Source organism: Phoxinus phoxinus (genome assembly GCF_949152265.1).
Source record: "Phoxinus phoxinus genome assembly, chromosome: 11".
Taxonomy (NCBI): Eukaryota; Metazoa; Chordata; class Actinopteri; order Cypriniformes; family Leuciscidae; genus Phoxinus; species Phoxinus phoxinus.
The window spans coordinates 149,648-162,985 of record NC_136886.1 but is presented as its reverse complement, the minus strand read 5'-3'; the positions used below and the strand labels follow the sequence as shown (position 1 = coordinate 162,985).

The following is a 13,338-nucleotide window of genomic DNA, read 5'->3' as shown; positions in this document are numbered from 1 at the left end:
AATGAAACAAATGAATGATCATTTGTTGTTCATCTCAGTTTAATCTCAGCGATGCTGGAAGCGTTTCGCTCTTTCTGAAACTGAAGCTGAGAGTGATTCCTGATGAAGATCTCGGTCTGTCAGTGCAGACTTCATCAGGACAGATGTATGACAGATATGAAATATATGATGAATATATGAAGTGAATGTGAATAGTTTCAACAGTTTTCTGAGATAGTCAGGGTTTGGGTCAGTCTTTTATTCTTCTCCACTGACACCCTAACCCTGACCCTAACCCTGACCCTGACCCTAACCCTGACCCTGACCCTGACCCTGACCCTGACCCTGACCCTGACCCTAACCCTAGACTAAAGCCTGAATATATCCGGTGTGAATGAGAGGATTCCGTCTGTGTTTTAATGCTGCCTGAAAACTCCAGTAACGGCCTTGAAGAAAGCCTCTAATAAAGCTTCAGTGTGTGTGTGTGTGTGTGTGTGTGCGAGGCTCTATCCTTCTGTCACTTCTGTTCGCTCTCTAGCAAACACCCGTTCAGTAACTGCGTCATCATGTCTAAGATGTGTGTTATTGATTTCTTATTAAAATATCTAAACTGCTAGATGTGTAAATGCTTCAGTAAAGAATGCGGAGCTATAAACTCAGCAACACTGATGGAGTCTCACTATAACACACATGCTGCGACTGAAGTGTGTGCTGTTGCTAGGAGCTGCGCTGTGTGCGTGCGTGCGTGCGTGTGTGTGTGTGTGTGTGTGTGTGTGTGTGTGTGTGTGTGTGTGTGTGTGTGTGTGTGTGTGTGTGTGTGTGTGTGTGTGTGTGTGTGTGTGTGTGTGCACATGCATGGGTGTCACGCTTCATTTTCACTTTCAGCATCCATTTTATTAATTCATCTAATGCCATCGGCTGCATATCCAGTGATCGGCCGTCGTATGATCGAGACACACACACACACACACGCTGTAAGTTTAATATTCTGTTATCCAAATCCAAACGCAGCAATCTAAACAGTCTGGCAATCATTCCACATCACAGACGTCACAATTTCAAGCTACAAGATTTCATAAATTAATTCTAGAAAACTCTAGAGTTCATGCCCGTCTTTTTTACATCGAATTCATGGACTTTATTTTCAGATGGGTCAGATAAAAAAACTCTCGGGCCAGCAGCATGTGTCCAAATCTCAATCTTAACCGTTCTATTTCATCAGAAACGATCTGAAAACGGCTTTAAGTGTAAAATACCGAACTTGTCCTATAAGAACTTGTAAGCTATAAACGCACATTATGAAACGTCACCCCATTAAAACTCAACAGAGAGAGCAGACACTGTACAAATGCAATGAATGATTTTTATAATGTTGAATATATTGTAGTTGTGAATGAATTTATATCATTCTACAGATTTCAGAAAAATCCCATTTGTCATGTTGTAAACACACTCGGCGCTTCCGGCTGACATCGAGATTTCTTAATCTGTGTTCCAAAGATGAACGAAGGTCTCGCGGGATTGGAACGACGTGAGAGTGAGAAAATAATGACATCATTTTAATTTTTGTGCGTGAACAAATGCTTAAAGAAACGGCTTGTATAGTAATAGTTGTTCGATCATGACGTCTCCTTTATCTGACAAACCTTCAGTTTTATGGGTAATAGATGTGGAATTATCCAATGCCTTCTTTTCTGTGGTCATGAACCGATCTGATGAACATATCTCTCCACAGTTGAAGATACCAGAGCTTGTGAATCAGGGGCCGTATTCACAAAGAATTTTAAGGCTAAAAGTAGCTCCTAACAGGCGAATTTAGGAGCAACTCCTAAAAATAACGGGCGTGTCACTCCTAACTTTAGGACTCCTAATTTTTTTCACTAAGAGTAATTCACGAAGCATTTTAGCCCTAAAAGTAGCACCTAAGTCTGGGACAGCTTAAAATAAGTCGAGAGGACTCCTAACTCACTAAGACCTATTCACAAAGGATATTAAAATCGCTGCGCGACGCAGTGTATTGGAGACACTCAATGACACGGAGTTATTACAAAGATGGATTTTTTGTGGATCTTGTGAGGGATGCAATAACAGCGCCAACTAATCGCAACAACCCAATCAATGCCGAATTTAAATGTATGATAACACTTCGCTACCTGGCAACGGGGAAAATGCAATTGTGTAATACACTCTGTAGACCCCATATTATTCGACAGTTCTTTTTCGACAAAGTTTTCCTTTGGACATTCGCCAACTCCAAAGAAACAAAGCCAGCTTTATGGATATTGCCGGTGTGCCCGGAGTGGTCGGTGCTATAGACGGGACACATATTAAAATAATGCACCACGTCAGGATGAGGACATGTTTGTGAATAGAAAGAAAACCCACTCAATACCCAGATTGTGTTCGATGCAAACTTCACAATTCTCGATGTTGTATCCGTATCCCAGTGCCGAATTTCCCTTTTATTACGTTTTTGCTTTTTTCCAGCACCAACTGGGCCAGCAGCAGTGACTAATCATGCGTGCAGTTGGGCTTTCTTTTCCGTTTTGGCGAGTTCATAATCTACCGTCATTCAACTATTACATTACTTCAATAGGAGCAACATTTCCTTGCTTTAAGTAGTCTATTTAGGCTAATAGGATGTCAATTAACAAGCAAGTGTTAATGCAAGTGTCATTTTTCATTATTAGGCAAGTGGCGGTTTTCATTAGGGTATTAGGCTACCTTGATTTAATTTAATTGAATTCACAACTTTTCTCTCTCTCTCTGCCTTTTTAGAATTACACTTCACTGGGGCCTGCACAAACATGTCATTATATATGCATTTCGATGACATTACTATTATTATTTTGTGTAGGACACAGACATATTTAGATGTCGTAATTCCATGATTTGGTGCGTCTGTGTTGGTTCGCATGATGGCCCTGTCATCTAACAACCAATCACCGTGATGATTGCGAGGAAGCTCGTGCATGAGAATTGACGTCATCTATAGCAACGAAGACTCACTCTTAGTTTAGGAGTTGTCATTTTTCCTTACTAAGAGTAGGTCTGAAAGGCGTTGTGAATAACTTTTAAGAGAACACTCCTAGCTAAAATCTTTTAGTGCGATTTAGGAGTACTCCTAGTGTTAAGATACAATTCTTTGTGAATACGGCCCCTGACCATCAGAAATCGACTGTTAATTCTGTGAAATATACGTTTCTTCTAAATGAGTCCCCTCGTGAAAAAAGCTTGGTCAATTTAATACAAATTTGTTAAAGCAACACAATTAATCACATTAACATTGTCACACTGCAAAAAATACTTTCTTAGTTAGTATTTTTGTTTTGTTTCCAGTCCAAATATCTAAAAATTCTTAAACCAAGAAGTGTTTACTAGAGAAGTAAAATGACATAAGAAATTCTATTTTGTTTTAAGATAAAAATAAAGTAATTTAAGTAATTTTTGCTTAAAACGAGCAAAATTATCTGCCAATGGGGTAAGAAAAAAATTCTTGGTTTCCATTTGAATTAAGATTTTTTTTCTTGTTTTCTATTCGAATTCAGATTTTTATGCTTACCCCATTGGCAGATAATTTTGCTCGTTTTAAGCAAAAATTACTTAAATTACTTTCTTTTTATCTTAAAACAAAATAGAATTTCTTATGTCATTTTACTTCTCTAGAAAATGCTCCTTGATTTAATCATTTTTAGATATTTGGACTGGAAACAAAACAAAAATACTAAGTAAGAAAATCATTTTTTGCAGTGCACAACTTCATTATATGTTCAATCCACTTGAAATGGAAGTTACCAATACTTTGTGTTTTCCATCATCAGGAAACGAGACGTTGGTGTTTTCTGCTCATCGACGGATGAAACCGAGGAGAAGAGTCGCGTCGCATTGAGGACGAGAACAGGGACGCGTGTCGCCTCTCACCGAACACGTGTTGCTGCAGGTCAGGAACTATGATCATATATTTATCTTCTTCAACATCATTCAAAACTAACACAGTTTTAGCATTTAGTGAAAGTACAATTAAACAAACCATGTGTATTACAGATCTTTGGCTTGAGATGCTGTTTTAAAAGATGGAAACAAATCAAAATGCTTTGAATTAATGTTTTTTTTATTCCAATTACTGTCATAGACATACTGTCTAACTCTAAAATACATTAAAAAAACAACGGGTTAATAAATCACTGACCATCAAGTGCGTTTACCAGGTTAGTTCCACTGACTGAGATTGTTATACACTTCTAAATCATCATAAAAAACAAGGTTTCGTATATTTGAGACCAGCATTAGCTGCTTACAAAATATAACATCCATGCACACAAAGGTGATGACAGCTCTTCATATTCATATACTGTATTTAGATTTCCTTTATACAAATCTACTATGAACAGAACGTAGAACTCCACAGTCTGTGATGATGCTTGTAAACCATGGAGCGCTCATAAAGTCTTCATGTAGCTCGCAGAACATGGAGCCGCAAGCAACGCATGGAACTAAAATCCACCAGCAAATAACAATGAGGGTAAGGTACAAATATTCTGAATGAAGAAAAACTGTATAAAGCAGGAATGGGATTAATAGCTAAAACCTACAAAATAACCAGTAACTGAACTAAAAAAACTCGTAAGACGAACTGACTTTTGGAGATTAAACGGTTGAGACACACAGAGTGACGCTCTGGAAGGCAGAAAAGATCAACATCACATGCATAATATTGTAGCAATCCCGCCTCATGCTCGGGGGTTCCCAACGTCGTCAGGACAGCGGAAGAGGTTACGAACACAAGCTGATCTGGGACACGGTATTCTCTAGACTGGATGCAAACTCGCGCTTTGGACAGGAATTCTGTTCTCCAGTTTAGTAGCTTTTTCCTGTAATGCACATGCAGGTAAAAAAACTGTGAAACCCAACGCCTGGATTCGGCTGCGTGACGTCGAGCCGCTGCTAACCGACGCCATCGGTTCTGAAGCGTCTCTCACAGCAGTGCTAGTTCAGAAGACAAGAGAGTCATCGCTAGTTCAGAAGACAAGAGAGTCAGCGCTAGTTCAGAAGACAAGAGAGTCAGCGCTAGTTCAGAAGACAAGAGAGTCTTTGCTAGTCCAGAAGACAAGAGAGTCTTTGCTAGTTCAGAAGACAAGAGAGTCAGCGCTAGTTCAGAAGACAAGAGAGTCAGCGCTAGTTCAGAAGACAAGAGAGTCTTTGCTAGTTCAGAAGACAAGAGAGTCTTTGCTAGTCCAGAAGACAAGAGAGTCAGCGCTAGTTCAGAAGACAAGAGAGTCTTTGCTAGTCCAGAAGACAAGAGAGTCAGTGCTAGTTCAGAAGACGAGAGAGTCAGCGCTAGTTCAGAAGACAAGAGAGTCAGCGCTAGTTCAGAAGACAAGAGAGTCTTTGCTAGTCCAGAAGACAAGAGAGTCTTTGCTAGTCCAGAAGACAAGAGAGTCAGCGCTAGTTCAGAAGACAAGAGAGTCTTTGCTAGTCCAGAAGACAAGAGAGTCAGTGCTAGTTCAGAAGACGAGAGAGTCAGCGCTAGTTCAGAAGACAAGAGAGTCAGCGCTAGTTCAGAAGACAAGAGAGTCAGCGCTAGTTCAGAAGACAAGAGAGTCAGCGCTAGTTCAGAAGACAAGAGAGTCAGCGCTAGTTCAGAAGACAAGAGAGTCAGCGCTAGTTCAGAAGACAAGAGAGTCAGCGCTAGTTCAGAAGACAAGAGAGTCAGCGCTAGTTCAGAAGACAAGAGAGTCAGCGCTAGTTCAGAAGACAAGAGAGTCAGCGCTAGTTCAGAAGACAAGAGAGTCAGCGCTAGTTCAGAAGACAAGAGAGTCAGCGCTAGTTCAGAAGACAAGAGAGTCTTTGCTAGTCCAGAAGACAAGAGAGTCAGCGCTAGTTCAGAGAGTCAGCGCTAGTCCAGAAGACAAGAGAGTCAGCGCTAGTTCAGAAGACAAGAGAGTCTTTGCTAGTCCAGAAGACAAGAGAGTCTTTGCTAGTCCAGAAGACAAGAGAGTCAGCGCTAGTTCAGAAGACAAGAGAGTCTTTGCTAGTCCAGAAGACAAGAGAGTCAGTGCTAGTTCAGAAGACGAGAGAGTCAGCGCTAGTTCAGAAGACAAGAGAGTCAGCGCTAGTTCAGAAGACAAGAGAGTCAGCGCTAGTTCAGAAGACAAGAGAGTCAGCGCTAGTTCAGAAGACAAGAGAGTCAGCGCTAGTTCAGAAGACAAGAGAGTCAGCGCTAGTTCAGAAGACAAGAGAGTCAGCGCTAGTTCAGAAGACAAGAGAGTCAGCGCTAGTTCAGAAGACAAGAGAGTCAGCGCTAGTTCAGAAGACAAGAGAGTCAGCGCTAGTTCAGAAGACAAGAGAGTCAGCGCTAGTTCAGAAGACAAGAGAGTCAGCGCTAGTTCAGAAGACAAGAGAGTCAGCGCTAGTTCAGAAGACAAGAGAGTCATCGCTAGTTCAGAAGACAAGAGAGTCTTTGCTAGTTCAGAAGACAAGAGAGTCAGCGCTAGTTCAGAAGACAAGAGAGTCAGCGCTAGTCCAGAAGACAAGAGAGTCTTTGCTAGTTCAGAAGACAAGAGAGTCAGCGCTAGTTCAGAAGACAAGAGAGTCTTTACTAGTTCAGAAGACAAGAGAGTCATCGCTAGTTCAGAAGACAAGAGAGTCTTTACTAGTTCAGAAGACAAGAGAGTCAGCGCTAGTTCAGAAGACAAGAGAGTCAGCGCTAGTTCAGAAGACAAGAGAGTCAGCGCTAGTTCAGAAGACAAGAGAGTCAGCGCTAGTTCAGAAGACAAGAGAGTCAGCGCTAGTTCAGAAGACAAGAGAGTCAGCGCTAGTCCAGAAGACAAGAGAGTCTTTGCTAGTTCAGAAGACAAGAGAGTCTTTGCTAGTTCAGAAGACAAGAGAGTCTTTGCTAGTTCAGAAGACAAGAGAGTCTTTGCTAGTTCAGAAGACAAGAGAGTCAGCGCTAGTTCAGAAGACAAGAGAGTCAGCGCTAGTTCAGAAGACAAGAGAGTCATCGCTAGTTCAGAAGACAAGAGAGTCTTTGCTAGTTCAGAAGACAAGAGAGTCAGCGCTAGTTCAGAAGACAAGAGAGTCAGCGCTAGTTCAGAAGACAAGAGAGTCTTTGCTAGTTCAGAAGACAAGAGAGTCAGCGCTAGTTCAGAAGACAAGAGAGTCAGCGCTAGACGACAGAAGCATGAACCGCTGTCCAAGTAAACGTGCTGAAAAGTGTTCTCTTCTCCATACAGGAAACTGGAACTGTGGGTAATGTGTTCGTGACTTCACAGACTTAAGGCAAAATGTCCTCAGAATTCATTCGTATCTCCACGCGGTCGTAAAGGCACTCGCTCTCGGAGAAGCTTCAGTAAAATGGCGCAGACGAGTCGCGCTGAAACGCTGTAGAGCTTGTGACGCTCGCTAGTGTCTCGCTCGCTAGTGTCTCGCTCAACAACAGCGGGTTCCTGTGGTTCATCGGACCCTTGTTTCCCTCTTTCTGTCAGAATGTCCTGCTGGCCGGTTCAAACGGCCCTCGACATCTCAAGCCAATAAGACAGAAATCTCCCAAAACATTCTCCAGTGACTTGAGCTTGAAGGCGTTGCATTGGGGCCACAGTGCTAGCGGGCTACAGCGCTAACAATTAGCCGTTGTGCCCTGACTCTCTCAGCAAGGACGCAGAAGAACTCGAGGTCAAACTCTCGTCTCTACATCGGCGGCTCCTCTTCCATGGGCTCGTCCTCCGCTCTGAAACACAACAGATGCTGTGAGAGGAAGAAAGAAGGAGGGATGAAGAATGAAGGAGGGAAACACTTGTACCTTTTCTCCATGGCCGCCACAGATAGAGAAGCCATCGCCGTCACCGTCTCGTTCTCTTCAGAGTCGCCTCTCTGAGCCTCTAGCAGAGACAGGCCGACTCCTGACGCCGAGCGCTGGACACACCTCCAGTACTGACCTACACACACACACACACACACACATCCGTCAGCGGCGGGTCGTCAACCGTACGGGTCGTCAGCGGCGGGTCGTCAGCGGCGGGTCGTCAACCGTACGGGTCGTCAGCGGTGGGTCGTCAGCGGCGGGTCGTCAACCGTACGGGTCGTCAGCGGCGGGTCGTCAGCGGCGGGTCGTCAACCGTACGGGTCGTCAGCGGCGGGTCGTCAGCGGCGGGTCGTCAACCGTACGGGTCGTCAGCGGTGGGTCGTCAGCGGCGGGTCGTCAGCGGCGGGTCGTCAGCGGTGGGTCGTCAGCGGCGGGTCGTCAGCGGCGGTTAAGAGGGATAGTTCATCTAGCGACGCGTTCGTGTAAAAATATCCTTATATTGAAAACTTTATTGACTAAAATAACTATCTTCCGGCAGACGGCCGTACGCATCGATGTACGCCACGAGTGACGATGTGTGACGTAGATGTTGGAGTAGCGTAAGCTTTGAGGCTCTCGCGGTTCAAACACACAGCGCTGGGCAACAAACTCAAGCTCCTCCCACATTTCTCTTTAAAGATTCTCGTTCTCTAATTTCGTGACAGTGTTGTGCTCGATCCTCTGCGCTTCTGCGTTCGTCCATACATCATGCACTTTTATGATGGACAGATGCACTTTTATGATGGACAGATGCACTTTTATGATGGACAGATGCACTTTTATGATGGATAGATGCACTTTTATGATGGACAGATGCACTTTTATGATGGACAGATGCACTTTAATGATGGACAGATGCACTTTTATGATGGATAGATGCACTTTTATGATGGACAGATGCACTTTTATGATGGACGGATGCACTTTTATGATGGATAGATGCACTTTTATGATGGACAGATGCACTTTTATGATGGACGGATGCACTTTTATGATGGATAGATGCACTTTTATGATGGACAGATGCACTTTTATGATGGACAGATGCACTTTTATGATGGACGGATGCACTTTTATGATGGATAGATGCACTTTTATGATGGACGGATGCACTTTTATGATGGATAGATGCACTTTTATGATGGACGGATGCACTTTTATGATGGATAGATGCACTTTTATGATGGATGGATGCACTTTTATGGACTTCAAAACAGAAACTGCCATTATAAAGCTTGGAAGAGCCAGGACATTTTTTTATATAACTCTGATTGTGTTCGTCTGAAAGAAGAATGTCATAAACACCGAGGATGACTTGAGGACGAGTAAATCATGGGCTAATTTTCATTTTTAATTCTTCCAGTCCAAGTCTATGGAGAGAGGAATATTCTGGAGGCATTTCATCATTGTGTCAAAGCGCTTATAATCGTTAGCATTAATGTCACTGTCATCTGAGCTGTTCGGACACAATTACACATTAGGTGTTTTTCTCAACAAACAGTCGTTCGTGTGACGAATCATGCAAAGGTTAACAAGTTAAGTTTTAGCTTTGCTCTGTTGCTGTAGGAACGGTTCAGCGTGGGTTCGATTCCCAGGGTTCTGATAATGTGCAGCTCGCTCTGGATAAAGGCGTCCATGGACGCGGGACCTAGGGGTGCTGCAGGTGCTGCAGCACCCCCTTTGGCAAACTGTGATGACAATAAAATGATAGCTTATAAATATTTCTGGTTGTTGTTTCTGTTCCACGACATTTTGTATGTCACGTTTGGTGTGTGGGATAAAGAGATGGATCATTTTAGTTATTATTTAATTAAAAATTATTTAATTTATCTTCAGTGTGTAGTATTAGCCAATCAGATGTGCCTTGACGCGCCTACGCAGCACTCACACTCTCGGCCCACACACAAGTTGTGCAACTACTACGAGCAGGACAAGCTACTGTAGTTCCCGCCGGCGAACTTCCCGTTACCTTTGGTGTACCGAAATCATCGTAAGGTAGAGACACGTTGTCTTACATCTCTGCGTCTTTTTCCTGCCGCCATGCAGGCCCGGATCGTTAAGCGTTTAAGAATGTCCCTCGGATAAGAAAGATTTGCATAGTCTGTTACTTTGTGGCACTTAGGCCTTTTTTTGGCCGTTATGCGGTTTATGAACACTTAATCTACTTGTGGTTGTTTTAAAATAAACATTCCTGCGCGACAGAAATCCATGTCCGCGCGCGTCTGTGCATGTTTCCTAGCGACTGCAGCGCGCGCACATCTGAGCACACCGAAACGCTATTGAGCTATGAAAACATGACGAAACAAAAGTTTGTACATAATACAAATAAACGTATTTTTATTCATTATTTGCTTCAATTGTATTCCAATTTGTTGGCCTTCAAACACCTTAAAATGCACATATGTAGGTCCGAGAAATCCAAAATTTCTCGGGGGAACATGCCCCCGAACCCCCCTAAGCTGCCTAACGACCCACCCTGTTTTATAAACAAAAGCCCCTGCCTGCAGAACTGTATAGCACGGGGAATAAACTGTACTACTGTCTTTGATTGTGTGTCAGTATCCCCACCCCGCCGCCAGCACCCCCTGTCGAAAATGACTTCCCGCGCGCCTGAAGGCGTCTATATATGTCTCCTGTCAAACTGCCCTGTAGACTGTAAGTACAGTAATGTGCAGATGATATTTGACACCGAGATGAAGATGATTCATGGATCAGACATTAGACAGAAGTAAAGGATTATTTGTGAAGACTTGAGACTCACTGTGACTTTCTAGAACTTTCTCTATGGACCTGACGGCGTTCTCGTTGGGTCTCTGCTTCAGGATGCCTGCAGGAAACGGCTCCAGCTGTCACACACACACACACACACACACACACACGATCAAAAACACAAATCTGCCTGTAACAAGAATCAGCCTCATGCAAATGAAAGCTTACAAGGTCATCTCTACCTCTATTCCCAGGAGCGCTGAGACGCAGGCCTCCGACGCGTCACATATGGCCCTGAGGTCGTGACCCCCCTCCAGCGCCAGGACCACGCGGCCCCCGGCCAATCCCATCAGCTGCTGGGTCAGGTGACCTAAACCTGGAGCAAAGCGATGTTGGCTTTTACTGAAACGCCCAGATGATGAATATAGCAGTAAGGGCTAGCGGCGCTTACATCTGGAGGAGAGTGTGTATCCTCCCAGCGGCGGCGGGTGACCCTCCACTGCGTCAAACCCTGCAGACACCAGCACCAGATCCGGAGCGAACTCACCCGCGATCGGCATCACCACCGTCCTGACACACACACACACACACACTAATGAGCAGAGCAAACTCACCCGCGATCGGAATCACCACTGTCCTGACACACACACACACACACACACACACACACACACACACACACACACACACACACACACACATACACACATACACACACACACACACACACACACACACACACACTCACTCATGAGCAGAGCAAACTGTGTGTGAGAGTGTGGGTGTGTGTGTGAGTGAGTGTGTGTGTGAGAGTGTGTGTGTGATGCGGATAAAGAGTGTGTGTGTGTGAGAGTGTGAGTGTGTGTGTGATGCGGATAAAGAGTGTGTGTGTGAGAGATTCTGGTACCTGAATGCAGTGAGATATTCAGCGTCTCCCATCGGCGGCTCCAGGCCTCCAGTAAACGCCACGTTCACATTGAAACCGACTCCTGCTCCACTTCCCACCTGTAGAGGGCAGAGTGAGAAAACCCTTCCCACAATCCACTGGCCCGTACAATCACACACACACACACACACACACACACACACACACACACACACACACACACACAGTCTGTACCTCTTCGGGAGCGCCGCTGCCCGGGAAGAAGTTCCCATCGTCGTAGCGATGAAGTGAGATGTAGAGAACGCTGGGGTCGTCGTAGAACGCTTGCTGAGTCCCGTTGCCATGGTGAACGTCCTGATGGAGTTTAACAAGAAACATTCAATGTTAAACACAGAGAAAAGAAAATATTATCTTTATGCCAGGTCATTTTTCTAGATGAACTCACCCAATCAACAATCAGAATTTTGCTGACATTGAGTCTTTGCTGTAGGAGTTTCGCTGCTATGGCAACAGAGTTAAAGTAACAGAAGCCCCTGTGATTGGACGAGAGCACCAGCGTTATTGATATGAAGGAAGGCAGACAGAAAGAGACACACACACACACACGCACGCAGTCTCACATTGGTGTGTTTTCCTCCGCGTGATGTCCTGGAGGCCGGACCACCGCAAAACCGTTCTGCAGTGAGGAGAGAAACACTCTTCGTAAAACGCGTAACAAAAACACACACACACACACACACACACACACACACACACACACACACACACACGCACACACACACACACACACACACACACACACACACACACACACGGACACACAAAAACACACCTTCAGCTCTCCTGAGGACACACACACACACACACACACACACATTCAGCTCTCCTGAGGACACAGACACACACACACACCTTCAGCTCTCCTGAGGACACACAAACACACACACAAACACACACAGACACACACACACACACCTTCAGCTCTCCTGAGGCAACTTTAAAGACGAGTTCGATCACAGAACCGGCAGCCAGACGTGCGGCGCTCGACGAGTGAACTTCATTCCACACGGTGTCACTGTCCACCTTCACACACCAGAAACAAACAGAAACCCTCTTTAGTGCTGCTCAAATGAAGAGATTCTGAAGACAGAGCTCTAGTTTCTACTCACCCCGATCCCTCCACACGGCAACCGGACAAACATGGACATGAGCGAACCTGAGACAGGAGAGACTCTTCAGTGACAGATCTCAGACGCTGCGACTCTACAGATCTCAGACGCTACGACTCTACAGATCTCAGACGCTGCGACTCTACAGATCTCAGACGCTGCGACTCTACAGATCTCAGACGCTTCCACTCTACAGATCTCAGACGCTGCGACTCTACAGATCTCAGACGCTGCGACTCTACAGATCTCAGACGCTGCGACTCTACAGATCTCAGACGCTGCGACTCTACAGATCTCAGACGCTTCGACTCTACAGATCTCAGACGCTGCGACTCTACAGATCTCAGACGCTGCGACTCGACAGATCTCAGACGCTGCGACTCTACAGATCTCAGACGCTGCGACTCTACAGATCTCAGACGCTTCGACTCTACAGATCTCGGACGCTTCGACTCTACAGATCTCAGACGCTGCGACTCTACAGATCTCAGACGCTTCCACTCTACAGATCTCAGACGCTTCGACTCTACAGATCTCAGACGCTTCGACTCTACAGATCTCAGACGCTGCGTCTCTACAGATCTCAGGCGCTTCGACTCTACAGATCTCAGACGCTGCGACTCTACAGATCTCAGACGCTGCGACTCTACAGATCTCAGACGCTGCGACTCTACAAATCTCAGACGCTGCGACTCTACAGATCTCAGACGCTGCGACTCTACAGATCTCAGACGCTTCGACTCTACGGATCTCAG

At 45.0% G+C, this 13,338-nt stretch overlaps 1 protein-coding gene across 3 annotated transcripts in view; it reads right to left on the bottom strand.

Annotated features, from left to right (window-relative positions):
* Positions 1-4,075: 4,075 nt before the first annotated feature.
* The window catches only part of LOC307006927 (histone deacetylase 4-like), a 68,552-nt gene continuing 59,289 nt past the window's right edge, over positions 4,076-13,338 (bottom strand). For 2 of the 3 annotated variants that reach the window (XM_079628455.1, XM_079628456.1), the window contains 11 exons: positions 12,584-12,630; positions 12,390-12,497; positions 12,035-12,090; positions 11,860-11,947; positions 11,649-11,768; positions 11,436-11,533; positions 10,980-11,098; positions 10,771-10,904; positions 10,581-10,665; positions 7,778-7,913; positions 4,096-7,705 (listed from right to left, as the gene is read on the bottom strand). In XM_079628455.1, coding sequence (XP_079484581.1) covers positions 7,666-7,705; positions 7,778-7,913; positions 10,581-10,665; positions 10,771-10,904; positions 10,980-11,098; positions 11,436-11,533; positions 11,649-11,768; positions 11,860-11,947; positions 12,035-12,090; positions 12,390-12,497; positions 12,584-12,630 — 1,031 coding nt within the window. In that variant the 3' untranslated portion in view covers positions 4,096-7,665. Of the gene's footprint in view, positions 7,706-7,777; positions 7,914-10,580; positions 10,666-10,770; positions 10,905-10,979; positions 11,099-11,435; positions 11,534-11,648; positions 11,769-11,859; positions 11,948-12,034; positions 12,091-12,389; positions 12,498-12,583; positions 12,631-13,338 lie in introns of all 3 variants that reach the window. The other variant, XM_079628454.1, reaches the window with a different exon arrangement.